The 14,566-nt window shown below is 42.3% G+C and overlaps 1 protein-coding gene across 2 annotated transcripts in view; it reads left to right on the top strand.

Moving 5' to 3' along the window:
* The first annotated feature begins 8,783 nt into the window (after positions 1-8,783).
* The window catches only part of SUZ12 (SUZ12 polycomb repressive complex 2 subunit), a 45,777-nt gene continuing 39,994 nt past the window's right edge, over positions 8,784-14,566 (top strand). Inside the window, exons 1-3 of one of the 2 annotated variants that reach the window (XM_036268540.1) lie at positions 8,784-9,280; positions 12,636-12,682; positions 12,770-12,834. In XM_036268540.1, coding sequence (XP_036124433.1) covers positions 8,995-9,280; positions 12,636-12,682; positions 12,770-12,834 — 398 coding nt within the window. In that variant the 5' untranslated portion in view covers positions 8,784-8,994. The remainder of the gene's footprint in view (positions 9,281-12,635; positions 12,683-12,769; positions 12,835-14,566) is intronic. The other variant, XM_036268541.1, reaches the window with a different exon arrangement.

Below are 14,566 nucleotides of genomic sequence, written 5' to 3'. Positions count from 1 at the left end.
AGAGTACAAATTATCCTACCGGCAAGATGTAAGCCCTCTATTGTTCTATCAAAAACATTTGCTAGCCCTGGCCGGTTTGGCTCAGCGGTTAGAGCATCAGCCTGTGGTCGGAGAGACCTGGGTTCGGTTCCCGCTGAGGGCATGTGCCTAGGTTGCAGTTTGTCCCCTGCCCTGGTTGGGTCGTGCGGGTGGCAGCCACTCAGTGTGTCCCTTTCACGTCGGTGTTTCTCTCTCTCTTTCTCTCCCTCCCACTCTATCTGAAAATATAAAAAAATGTCCTCAGGTGAGGATTTATAAAAACAAAAACAAAACCAAAACAAAACGCTCCTAAAGCATTCTGTGGTCTCTTCAGGACAGCTCTCTTATTCAGCTCAACCATGAAGGTGCCAACTTAAACTAGTCACGTGATTAAGTTATTGTTAGAAGCTTCCATGCCCAAAACTGTTAGAGTGATAATAATTGCAGGGAATATGGAATGGCAATGTCTTTTAATGAATTCACAGCAAATTTCAAATCACTGCAGGTCCAAGGGGTAATCTTCCTACAGGTTAAAGTTGAGATACGAAGCCATGAATATGAAGAAAAAAATGGTTCGACCAAGAATAATAGCTAAGTTTTTCCAGGAACTAATTCCACTAAATAGTGTGCAAGCAGAAACAAAATCCTGAATACAGTAATGTGGATAAGAGTATTTTTCTATGAAGTACATGAAACACCCCAAAGAACACTGTGTTTGTAAGTTAAAAGACAACTTTTCCACAAACTTTCCTTCCTACAGATTCTCTCCTAGTACTTACTCAACCTCAAGTCATTTTGGCAAACAACTTGAAACTCTGGCGCTGTTTCCTCAGGTGTATAAAAGGAGGCTTAGCCCTTGACCGGTGTTGTTCAGTGGTTAGAGTGTCGGCCCGAGGACCTAAGGATCTTGGGTTCGATTCCCAGTCAAGGGCACATACCTGGGTTGCAGGTTCCATCCCTTTCCGGGTCAGGTGTGGGAGGCAACCAACTGAAATGTCTCCTTCACATTAATATTTCTCTCTCTCCCTCTATTTCTCTCTCTCTCCTTCCCTCCCTTCCACTCTATCTGAAAAATCAATGGAAAAATATCCTTGGGTAAGGATTTAAAAAAAGATAAAAAGAGGCTTAAATTAGATACTATCTAAGATTCCTCTTGCCATAAAACTTATCATATAATAAATTAATTTATAAATAATAATTGCTAAATATATCGTTCAAACAAAAATCATATCATGGAAATAATATTTGTAGAAACAACTAGCTAAAAATAAAAGCCTGAATCTTTTCATGTGTTCTGATTAACAGTAGTAATTAGCACTTATGAAGATGAATTATAAACTTTACATGGAAATCCAGTATTATGGAAGTGGTATAATACCTAGTTATGTTGACATGATTTATGAAGGACAGAAACATAATGATACTCTTTTATCCTCAGAAAATGAAGGAGCCCGGCCAGTGTGGCTCAGTGGTTGAGCATCGACCCATGCACTACCAGGAAGTCATCAGTTCATTCCTGGTCAGGGCACATGCCCAGTTGTGGGCCAGATCCCCAGTGGGGGGCATGCAGGAGGCGGCCAATAGATGTTCTCTCTCATTGATGTTTCTGTCTCTCTCCTTCTCCCTTTCTCTCTCTCTAAAATCAATAAAGAAAAAAATTTTTAAAAAAAGAAAATGAAGGAAACATAAACAATAAGTTCACACAACGATAAGAGGTAACAACATAAAGATTAAATGTTTTTTCTGGGCCGGGCATGCGTGAGGTATACACAGACTGATTTTTTTCATCCATATTTTATTACTATGACAAAGTCATTTTCATTACTCTCAGCGTAGGTTTGTTTTAATGCTGTCATTAAAAACATATCTGAGGAATACATTTTTAGTGTCATTTTAGCTCCTTGTTTCTCATTATCAGACCTGGGAATGCAGCAGAGTTGAATGCGTTTTTTTGTTTCCTTGTTTGTTTTTTATATATATATATATATAATTTTTTTTTTTTTTTAGCAAGTAGAACCATTATTTTCAAACAAATTATAAAGCTGAACAGCTCTGATTGAAAGAGGATGCGGAGCCCACCATTCTGCAGCCTTGCCATTTCCCTGAGGTAGCTTCTTGAAACTCTGGGGCTTCCAAGATGATAATGTGGATATTTTTGTTGTACTGGAAAACACATGGGTATCTGAGTCCCCTGTAACTTGTTTCAAATTTTGGTTCTTCCTCTTCTAAGCTGGGGGATGGTGAGTGAGCTATTTAATCTCTTTGAGATTCAACTACACATGTGTAAGAGGCTAATAATGGCAACTAACATTATTGTTTATGATTGTTGTGTGGATAGGATGCTCAATAAATTTCAATTCACTTCTGATTGTATTTAAAGTTAAATATAAAACAACTTGTCTCACACTTTGAAAAATAAGCCCTGGCCGGTTTGGCTCAGCGGTTAGAGCGTCGGCCTGCGGTACAGAGAGACCCAGGTTTGGTTCCCGCTAAGGGCACGTATCTCGGTTGCAGTTTGTCCCCGGCCCTGGTTGGTCGTGCGGGTGGCAACCACTCGATGTGTCCCTTCACATTGATGTTTCTCTCTCTCTCTCTTCCTCTCTCTCTCCCTCCCGCTCTGTCTGAACAAAAAATGCAAAAATGTCCTCGGGTGAGGATAAAAAAAAAAGAAAAAAAGAAAAATAAGCATAGTAGCCCTGGCCGGTTTGGCTCAGCGGTTAGAGCGTCGGCCTGCGGTCCTGAGAGACCCGGGTTCGGTTCCCGCTAAGGGCGCGTACCTCGGTTGCAGTTTGTCCCCGCTAAGGGCGCGTACCTCGGTTGCAGTTTGTCCCCGGCCCTGGTTGGTTGTGTGGGTGGCAGCCACTCGATGTGTTCCTTTCACATCGATGTTTCTCTCTCTCTCTCTGTTCCTCTCTCCCTCCCACTCTCCCTGAACAAAAAATGGGAAAATGTCCTCGGGTGAGGATAAAAAAAAAAAAGAAAAAGAAAAAGAAGCATAGTAGCTGTCTCCAGATGTAGGCCTCCCAAAATTCAGGTTTAGGTATTTCCCATCTGTCTCAGGTGGTTTTTCCTCCCTCAGGTTATTAGTGTCAAGTTTCTTCTTGTCCCAGGGGTTCTAACTACCATCCTTATTATATTTAGTTAACTCTAGATAAACACACACACACACACACACACACACATCAGTGATTTATTAAAAAAAAAAAACAATACTTAGTGAATGTTCCTTGGGTCTCATGTTTTTCTTTTCTAAACAAAGGATACAAAAATGTATAAACTGTTGATTTTAAATTTCAAATAGAACTGTTAAGATTGTTTCTTCACACTAACATTTATTAGGAAGGTTATTGCTATTTTTACTTTGGACACCATTCTTTTTTTAATTGATTATATTTCTCTCCGAACTTATCAGCAAATATAATTCTTTAGTTTCCTCAAAACAAGACTTTAACATGTTTTTGTTTTCGATACAGCACTTGTCTTATTTTAATAGCCTCAGACCTCAATCTCACTGAGATGGGAATAAGTGGAGGAGAGAAAGACACTGTACGAGTAAAAAGGAAAATGGATACCTAGGTTATTTTCAGCAAATGCATTCAATACTGATGATTAATCATTTCAGTGCATCAGAGGCAATATTTACTGATCTTTCTTGACCTAGAAACAACATGTACAATATCGTATGTCTCTAAAACTCTCTAGTTACATAGCATCATGGTCAAGAGTGAGGGTTCTAGAGACAGACTGTCTGGGTTAGAATACCAGCTCCATTACTTACCTTGTGCAAGTTACTTAACAAGTCTTGCCTTTGTTTCTTCCCCTATGAAATGGGAATAATAAAAGTTACCTACATCAGCCCTGGCCAGTTTGGCTCAGCGGTTGGAGGGTCGGCCTGAGGACCAAAGAGTCTCCGGTTTGATTCCCAGTCAAGGGCATGTACCTTTGCTGTGGTTCAATTCCCGGCCCTGGTTGGGGTCATGCAGGAGGCAACCAATCAATGTGTTTTTCTTACATTGATGCTTCTGTCTCACTCTCTCCTTCTCCCTTCTTCTCTCTCTAAAATCAATAAAGAAAAAAAATGTTTTTTAATGTTAAAAACCTAAAATACTGCCTGGTACATAGTAAGCACTCAATAATTATTATAATTATTTATATTTGTGCACTGGTGCCCTTATTCTTCAAAATTCATTGGATGAACCCCTATTCTATGCCAGGTACAGTGATAGACACTTTAGTTACTAAAGCAAATCACCCATCATCCCTGCCCTCAGGAACTCACAGTGAAGTAGAAAGAAAAAGACTTGGTGTTATAATGAAGGGGTTGTTAACTTCAATTTGATTCAGGGAGTGCATGAACTTAGATGAGAAAAAATTAAATCTTTATTTACATTAACTTCCAACTGAAATTTAGCATTTCCTTCAACTATTAATATAGGCAATGCATCACAGTAGTGTTAGCAGCGCCTGTGGCATTATTTCCAAGATAAATTACAGATATTTCCATGTCACGTTACAGTTCTTGCAGGTATCTCAAAATATTATTTGCTCTTATCACTACTTTGAAATTATGATAGTCATTAGACTGATCTGCTGCTAGAGCTCACTTGGTACATTAAAAAAGAAGCACCTATACTACTACATCACAATTTTATTTTTTACTATTTTGGTAATGATATTTTATTATAATTGTGCATGTTTAAAAGAAGTGGTCCATAGTTTTCATCAGACTGTCAAAGGGGTCCATGCCACGAGAAACGTAAAAAATCCTACCACAGAAGCCTGTGAAAGGCAAAGTGGGGGCACTAATAAGAGTGCACAATTGGGAGGAGCACAAAATGATTTCCCCCCCTTTGGTACGTGCCTGTAGCGGGAACCAAACCCAGTACTCTCTGGTCCGCAGGCCAATGCTCCAACCGCTGAGCCAAACCAGACAGGGCTGATTTATTTTTTTGTAAGAGAAGATGGTCCTCATTTTAAAAACAAACTTAAAAACAGTGTTCTTGAAGTCCTAAGGATAACTTTATTCCGATTGCAAAAGTGCATAGGAATTGGGAATTAAAAAACCTGGGTCAAAGTCACAGCTCTGCCACTAAATGAGCAAGAGACTTAACCTCTCTGAGGCTATTTTCACATCTGTTAAATGAAAATAATGCCAGTTTCAAAGGATTACTATGACAAAGTAAGATAATATACATAGATGTAAAAACATATTGATAACTCCAAAGGTTAAAATAATTGCTATTCTTTTTTTTCCATGAACACATATCTAGTCCTGTGCTAAGAAATATAGGAGTTTATCAATTTCAGTTACGGCATGGAGGCAAAAACAAACAAAACCCTAGAAAGCAATTCAAATTCAATGCGAGGTAAGGGACATGTGAATTGGTGCCACAAGTCTCCATAACTGTTGCCACGCCAAACTTAGAAATAACAACGCAAAATAAATAAGCTGGCCACAGAAGTGACCAACCCTGAGATGATGTACATGTTTTACCTATAGAACAAAATCTGATTAAGAAGACTGTAATGTAACCAAGACAACACCTCACTTATGTGCCTGAGGTAATAAGGTGGGTTTTTTTTGTTTTGTTTTTAGTGCTTTACATACATTCTAGACAAAGTAGAATACAAAAAGTGAGAATTTGCTTCTCTGCCTTTCCCAGAGCACGGTTGGCTTCCTCATGATCAGTACTAGTTAGCTACTGTACTAAAACCATGCCCATGCTGAAAGCCCAGTTGCCACCATGGTGTTCTGAAAGTGTTATAGAACAGTACGAAGCTAGGAAAATCCCAGGAGAGGTGGAATAGGGAAATTAAGACAAATAGTTAAACAGCAGTTTGCAGCCACCTAGCAAATCCTATCTTCCCTAAACTAAGGACATTAAGAGTAAACGGTTTGCCCTGGCTGGTTTGGCATCAGCCCTCCAACCAGTGAGTCTCGGGTTCTATTTCGGCCAAGGGCACACACCTCTGTTGCAGTTTGTCCCCGGCTCTGGTCAGGGTCATGCGGGAGGCAACCAGTCGATGTTTCTCTCTCTCTCCCTCCCACTCTATCTGAAGATAAATAGAAAAAATGTCCTTGGGTGAAGATTTAAAGAAAAAACGAGTAAATGGTTTGCACTTCTCCTCCCCAACCAGAGGGTAAATAACTGAAATCACCCTTTTAGGGTGACAGATAACAGAAATTCAATTAAGTGCCATTTACCAACCACACCCAAGGACAGACAAATTAAGAGAGCATATTTCATTTTGGTACAGCAGCATAAAGTTGATGAATATTCTACTGATTCTCCTCTAAGACCTCCCCTAAATGCCCAGCCTTTAAAACCCCTTAAAAGGAAGGTCCCAGCAACTCTCCTTCCCAGGAGCACACCCAAGCCTCCCCACCCACTTTCTTCCCCCATAGGCACGCCTCTCCTAAATTCCAAGGGACCCCATGAGACTTGCAACCAGGGGAGCAACTGGTAGCGGCAGCTCGTCCTGGGCTAAACCCCTGAAACTGTCTCCAAGCCCCCCTTTTCTCTGACTTCCAGTGAGCCAAGGCAGCCCAACTATTTCTCCTATGCCCTTCCTAGTTTCACTGTCATAAATGTTTCTGCTGTGGCCAATAAATTCTTGCTTGCTTTTCTACACTTTGTCTCTTGATTGAAATCTTTCCTTCAAGAAAACAAGAACTGAGGTCTCATCCTGGTGTAACCAGTAACAAAAGGACTACCTTTTAAGGACCTTCCAACTTCCTTCACTCCTTCTCTGTTTATCAGATTTATGATAACCTGAAAGTTGGTCTTTTTCTTTGACTGTACCTGTTCCCCCACATTCTTTCCAGAAGGGAGGACCCTGTATAAATGACGAACACTGTAACTTTGCCAGTTATATTTACTGTTAATTAATAAATTAACATCCTGGCTTATAACTGGGTATTTTGTGAACTGCTTAGTATGATTTAATTCTCCAGATCCTGACTGAATTGATGAAACATTATTTTCTAACCCAGTAAAGCTAAAGACCAGCAGTTTACCAAGATCTAAAACCCCATAAGCCTCTGTGGGGTGGCATGAAATCAGAGAAGGCTTTTTTCAGAAATCTGAAAAAACACTTTTTGTTGGGGGAAAACAAAAAAAAAAAAAACCAAAAAAACCCAAAAAACAGTACAGATAATATATACAAAGAAGATAACAAACAGTATGTACAAATAATATAGCAAAAGAGCATTCTGAATGTTTTGTCCGACAAAAAATCAGCAACAGGTCTACCTAATTTCTGATCTATTCCTGAAATGCCACATTTTATATTAAATGCATCATTTGTAGAGTTCACTTTTTGTTGTTGTTGTTGTTGTTATTAATGCCTCCAGAACAACACAAGCAGGGGTGGGGATCCAACCCTGCAACCCAGGTATGTGTCCTTGACCCGGGGAACACACGACCCTTAGTTCCCAGGCAGATCTAACCGCTGAGCCCAACCAGCCAGGGCTGGAGTTCACTTTCTCAAGTAGCAAACGGCTTTGATAAAATCAGTATTTTAGATATTTAAATCACCACTCCAAAGATACTAGTTTTGCAAACAATTTGAATAACCATTCCCAAGACACTTGTTTTGTAAAGTGTTTTGAAGAGAACTATCAAGACCAAAGCAAACAGTCTGGAAAATGTTATTGAAAGGATGAGAGGGTTCTGCGTTTATAGATTGGGGTTTTGGAAGGCAGTGTTCCATTTTAATGTAATATTAGATCACGGGATTTGAATTGGAAAAACACGCTTAGAGATAACCTTTGCCCAGCCTAAAATTAAAATCTCTAAGTGTACCAGCTCAACCCCAAACCTGCCTCGGCCAGAAGCCGGAGTCGGGCCTGTGCATCTTTTTAAGCAATACCCGCCGAACAGGATCCCCCTCGAGTTTCTGAGCCGACAGACGTCGGTTCCCAAGAAGGCGGTGCGCGGCTCAGGAGTCAGCGTGTCCCTGTGACCTCCTCTGGCGTCTGTCTGACGGTGGGAGTAGAATGCCTCGGCGTTTCTTCCAGCACGTCGAGAAGCCACGACCCCTCAGCACCCATCGAGACCCTCGGCCCTACCGAAAATCGTTCCCTCGCTCTATAGGACAGTCCTGTCACATGGAAATCGCTTCCTTCGGTGGAGCCCGGTCACACCCCAGGACAGCCGCCACAAACCCCCGGCGGCCCCCAGTCTTCAAGTGCTTTGCTGGGTGGGATTCGGACATGGGTGGCTGGAGGCACGTGGTGACGAGGGGACAGGGGGACTCGCCCCACCCCGGGAGCCCCTCAAACTAGAAGCGACCCAACTCCCTGGCAGGCCCCTTCCCATGAAGTTAGAGACTCGATGATCAGTAATGGGTCCCAGTTCACTTAACAGGCCCCTGACCCCTAGTTTCTCGGAGGCCCGCCTCCCATCAGGGGTCCTGTACCCCCTGGGGGCGGTGACTGACGACGCTCAGAAGGCGAGAAACCGCTCCCTAAGCGGCTCGCTGGGTCCCTCTCTCCCCACAATGCACCGGGGCCAGCAGGAAGGCCGCTCCGACCCCTAATTTTCCCGCGAATTCAGTTCAAAGAGGCGGCCGGGCCCGCGGTCGGCAGCGCGCACGGGCCAACCAAGCCGCGCCTCCGCGAGAAGCGCCTCCGCGTGACTGACGGGGGAATCCGCGGGCCAACGGGCTGGGCGGCCGGGCGGCGCGCGCTCCCGCCGGCCAATCAGAACGCTGGGCGGGGGAAGTGGGCGGAGCCAGGCCAGGCTAGGGTGAGCGGCCTCCGGAGCGGAGCGGGGCTCTCTGGAGGAGACACTTTTTTTTTTTTCCTCCCTCCTTCCCTCCTCTCCTCCTCCCTTCCCTTCCCCTCTCCTCCCCTCTCTCCTCCTTCCCCCCTCGGTCCGCCGGAGCCTGCTGGGACGAGCGGTTGGTATTGCCGGCGCTTACTCTCCGGGGCCGCCCGGCGGGTAGCTGGCGGGGGAGGAGGCAGGAACCGCGATGGCGCCTCAGAAGCACGGCGGTGGGGGAGGGGGCGGCTCGGGGCCCAGCGCGGGGTCCGGGGGAGGCGGCTTCGGGGGTTCGGCGGCGGTGGCGGCGGCGACGGCGTCGGGCGGCAAATCCGGCGGCGGGGGCTGTGGAGGCGGCGGCAGTTACTCGGCCTCCTCCTCCTCCGCGGCGGCGGCGGCGGCGGCGGCGGCGGCGGGGGCTGCGGTGTTACCGGTGAAGAAGCCGAAAATGGAGCACGTCCAGGCTGACCACGAGCTTTTCCTCCAGGCCTTTGAGAGTGAGTGCGTTTGAGGCTCTGAGGGCAGGGATACCCACTCTTCCGGCATTCGGGGGTCGGGACACTCGGGCTGGGCCCCCCTCCTCGCCGGGACTCGACTTGATCTGGGAGTGGAGGGAGGAATTGTTGAGGGAGCTGTTCCCCCTTCGGGGAGTACGGCTCCAGGGGGCCCGAAGTCCGGGGCTTTGGGGAAAGTGGGGTAGGAAGTCCAGGTGAGGGGCTTGACTCCCCGAAGATCGAGCCGGGAGGTGAGCGGTGGGGCCTCGCGTTAGGAGCAGGCTTCCTTCCGAGGAGGCTGCCGTTGGCCGCGGGTCCGTGCGGTCTCGGACCCGCAGTCGCAGCCCGGGCCGGCCCTCGCCTTCTCCGTGCCTTCCGCGCTCCAGAAGTACGAGGGTTTCGCCTGGGGCTTTGGGGAGCCAGCTCAGCCTGTACTGGGGAGAATGCGGTCACATTCGGCCGAATTGTCGTCAGTCGGAGTCGCCCTCGCACCAACTCGGTGCTGCATAGTAACAGGGCATCTTTGGTGCTTTAAACCTTCCAAATGTGCACCCATTTCGTGGGTACACAAACTGAGACAGGTAATGGTGCAGCGTGTGACTCACCTTGAGTCGGTCGCGGAAATCTGCCCGGTTTAATTCCGGGACGTCCGTATGTCAATTTCTGTTCCAGGGTCTGCGTCGAGGGGAAAACTGGGGCTCAGTTCGGAAAGGGGGACAAGCTGTCCGAAACAAACAATAGAATTTATTTTTTTAAAAACACCATAACTGTAAATGATTTCAACTGTTCTTTTAATGAATGTTATATCCTGACTGGTTTCCTTTTTCCTTTTGTGTGGATGTTATAATTGGGATGATCTTTAGTACTAAATATCTTACACAAACTTGAATAAACTCAGCTCTACCGGTGAATGTCTTTATTTACAATTTTTCCGTGGCATATGTTAAGGGCATGGTATCAGCTGTACTGGGAAAGGCGTATTACATTGTGTAATACCCTTCTTTCATTCTCTCATTAGTGCTTCATGAAATTCTAATTGGAATTTAACACAAGGAATTTTAGTTTATTGAAACGAATATTGAACCTTAAGAGAGATTCATATTATTTTTACTTTTGCTTAATATATTTTCAAAAACTAGAGATGATTTAAATTGGAAATATGCTGGAGAACTGAAGCGCATTCATGACAATAAACATGCATGTTTGTACCCCTTCTAAAATATCTCGTCTTTTAGTTTATTTAGAACAAACTAAACTAACAAGATTAAGTGGATATTTTTTAAAAATGTTTCTAAATGTTAGGAGAAGATAAGTCCTCCAAGAAAGTGTTAGCTATTTTGTTTTCTGTTGAGGCTACCATGGAGAAGTGAACTGTCATTAAGAACTAGATTTGGCCACAAAACAACTTGATTCTTCTGTAATATTGACCTTAGTTTCAGGGAAGTTTAAATGTTCTCTCTTCCTTCCTTTCTCTCTCCAAAGTCCATTTTAAAAATATTTAAAAGTTTTGGTATATTTAATGATATAGTCATATTTAGTTCATTTTGATACTGCTTTATTTAAAGAAACATAATAATAGGTCAGTAACGTAACTGATATGATAGTATTCTGTATGATATATTTTCTATCTACAACCTGAGCCCTTTGTAACAAATTAAATTTTAACTAAACTCAGCATTAAAAACCTTCTAGTAATCTATTACTTAAAAAATATGTGTTGAGCCCTGGCCGGTTTGGCTCAGCGGTTGGAGCGTCGGCCTGAGGTCCAGAGAGACCCGGGTTCGGTTCCCGCTAAGGGCACGTACCTCGGTTGCAGTTTGTCCCCTGGCCCTGGTTGGGTCATGCGGGTGGCAGCCTCTCGATGTGTCCCTTTCACGTCGATATTTCTCTCTCTTCCTCTCACTCTATCTGAACAAAAAATGGAAAAATGTCCTCGGGTGAGGATAAAAAAATATATATATATGTGTCGAGCCTGGCCAGTGTGGCTCAACGGTTGAGTGTCGGCCCATGCACCAAGAGGTTGCCGGTCCGATTTCTGGTCAGGGCACATGCCCAGGTTGTGGGCCAAATCCCCAGTGGGGGCATGCAGGAGGCCACCAGTCGATGTTCTCTCTCATTGATGTTTCTCTCTCTCTCCCTCTCTTCCTCTCTGTCTAAAATCAATAAAGAGAAGAAAAAAATATGTATGTGTTGAGGTAGTATTTATATGTTGAGATAATATTTACATTGAGCAAAATAGGTAAAAACTTGAACTATAACTGGAAATATTCATTGAAAAATTGAAACAATTTGTGTTTCAGATTTCTTTGTTACTGACTTATCTGTATTAGGACATGTAGGAAGCAGTTTTTTGTTTTGGCTGACTATGAATTTTTTAAAAAACTGATCAAAAAGTGGAAATTTCATTTTTATTTGGCATCAATAAAGAGTTCTTTTGCTGAATCCAGCTACCTCATTTCAGCTACTTTTTGGAAGAGGATGGGTTATAAATGGTTTAAATTAGCTAAATTAAATGAAAGTAACTACTTTTCAGTTCTGCATACAGGTTAGTACCTACCTTAGAAATGTGAGGGTTAAGAACAAGATTGTGGAGTATCTTAAATTTCAAATAAATGTAGATGAATTTTGTGAATGTATGCCATAGATCCCACTGTCTTTTTTCTGTTGTTTTTTTTTTAATCCTCACCCAAGGACATTTTTTTTTGATATTTTGTTCAGATAGAGTGGGACAGAGAGAGAGAGAAACATCGACGTGAAAGGGACACATTGAGTAGCCACCACCCGCACAACCCAACCAGGGCTGGGGACAACCTGCAACCGAGGTACGTGCCCTTAGCGGGAACCGAACCTGGGTCTCTCGGGACCACAGGCTGACACTCACTGCTGAGCCAAACCGGCCAGGGCAATCCCACTGTCTTTTATATTTTTTTATCCTCACCCAAGGACTTTTTTTTTTTTTTTTGCATGTATCTTCAGATAGAGAGGGAGGGAGAGATAGAGGGAGAGAGAGAAACATCGATGTGAGAGAGACACATTGAGTGGTTGCCACCCACACGACCCCAGCCAGGGCTGGGGACAAACTGCAACCAAGGTAAGTGCCCTTAGCGGGAACTGAACCCAGGCCTTTCTGGTCCGAGGGCCGATGGTCTAACCGCTGAACCAAACCAGCCAGGGCAATCCCACTGTCTTTTGATCTTAGTGTGTATACTAATTTTCTTGATGTAAATATGCAGTATGTGATTTTCATAACACATGACTAGTTTATATTGATTATAACATGGAATATAGGTTGGTATTTTCTTGACAGCTTGGGTAATTATATTTAGATAATATTTGGGTTTTGTTTTTTGTTACCTAGAACCAACGCAGATCTATAGATTTCTTCGAACTCGAAATCTTATAGCGGTAAGTCATCAACAAAATGCATCAATACAACTTTTTTCTTAGAATTTAACCCATTTAATTTTAATATTTTTAATACTTTTTTTACAGCCCATATTTTTACACAGAACTCTTACTTACATGTCTCATCGAAACTCCCGAACAAACATAAAAAGGTACATTTTATGAGTCTTATTTCAAGTTAACCAGACCATGTTAAAGTTTTGTTTTCAAGTACTGTTTCTAATTAAAAAATAAATAAATATGAAAATTTAGGTAAAAGAGTGGCAGGTTGAATTGTTTGCAAAGTGATCATTTTAGTGATATTAATACATTTAATATCATTTTTGTACATTTCAGTTTATTACCATCTTTTTCCTAATAGAAATTATTTAGTATTGAGTAAATGAAATTATTTTACTGACTTATGTTTTCACTGTGCTACTAGTTATTTTCAAGTTTGGTAGAAGTTGAGGATTAAAATATTTACCAGAGGGCTCACAGTAACTACCTTTGCTATATAAACTTAATTTTTTAATATTTCTTATATGTTCTAACAGTGTAGAATTTGCTTCTATAATGATAGATAGGTTCAGAAAGTCTTATTTTATATCTTTGATGGTGGTCTTACTAAAGTGGAAATGCTTTAAAAAAATTTTTTTATTCATTGATTAGAGAGAGAGAGGGGAAGGGAGCTAGAGATGGAGAAACATCAGTTTATCGTTCCACTTAGTTATACATTCATTGATTGATTCTTGTATGTGTCCTGACTGGGGATCGAACCTGCAACCTTGACATTATTGGAACAATGCTCTCTAATCAACTGACCTACCCAGCCAGGGCCAGAAAATGCTTTTGAAGATACTGGGATGAATGTCCTTAAAAAACAAGAAGTCTTAGTCATTTAGTCTTAAAGTGAAGTCTAGAAGTGTCGGAACTTATATTTGCTTTGTAATACTTAATATTTTATTTAATCTATATAATTGAATGCTAGTTTCTTGTCCTACATGCAGGGTTATTTATTAAGCATATCAAGTGAACAACTTTAAATTTAAAGGAAAGAACTTTTTTACTAAGCATTTGGTATTGTCCTGACTTGGTGAAACAATTAAGCTATCTCAATAGATTTTTCTTATTTTTTTAATCCTCGCCTGAGGATATTTTTCCATTTACTCTCAGACAAAGTGGGAAGGAGGGAGGGGGAGAGAGAGAGAAACATCTATGAGGCAGAGCCTGGACTCTTTGGTCCAAGGGCCAATGCTCTTAACTGCCAAGCTGAACCATCCAGGGCTAGACTTTTAAACTAAACTCCTTTGGAGTCACTTTTGGAGACTCCTACTGGTTACTAAGTAAGCATCATGTTTTCTATAGCAAGGCATACTTAGCATTGGCAATATATCTAGGTGGAATTTGAAGGGTTGAAGGGTTAAAACTATTTGTCTTCTGGTAATGTTCCTGAATCTAGAGAGAGAGAGAGCAAATTGCATTTAATAGGTGCAACTTATTAAGCACCTAAATAATTAGGAATAGGGTGGCAGATTAGGCTACAGAATTAAATCTTTCATATCTTTACCTGTCGACTCCATTATTTAATCTATGCCTGAATTCAGCAAGCTTTTTCTGTAAAGGACCAGGTAGTAAATACTTTAGGCTTTGTGGTCTAGGAGACAGAATTGAAGATCTTAGGTAAGGATGTACTAGTACTTTCACAAAAAGAGAAAAAAATGTCTATGGATTTTTTATTGATGAAATACAAAATATTTTGAATTGAGTATAATATTTTGAAATATAGGCCTACTAGTGAGCAGTGTGGTATTCTTTTACTTTTGTGGGGTTGGGGGAGATAACATTTAACTTAATTGGGGTTTAGAGTTCTCTCATCAAATCAATTGCAAATATTTGTCTGTA

This window comes from Molossus molossus, unplaced genomic scaffold (assembly GCF_014108415.1).
Source record: "Molossus molossus isolate mMolMol1 unplaced genomic scaffold, mMolMol1.p scaffold_m16_p_19, whole genome shotgun sequence".
Lineage (NCBI taxonomy): Eukaryota > Metazoa > Chordata > Mammalia > Chiroptera > Molossidae > Molossus > Molossus molossus.
This window is presented reverse-complemented; position numbering and strand designations above follow the sequence as displayed.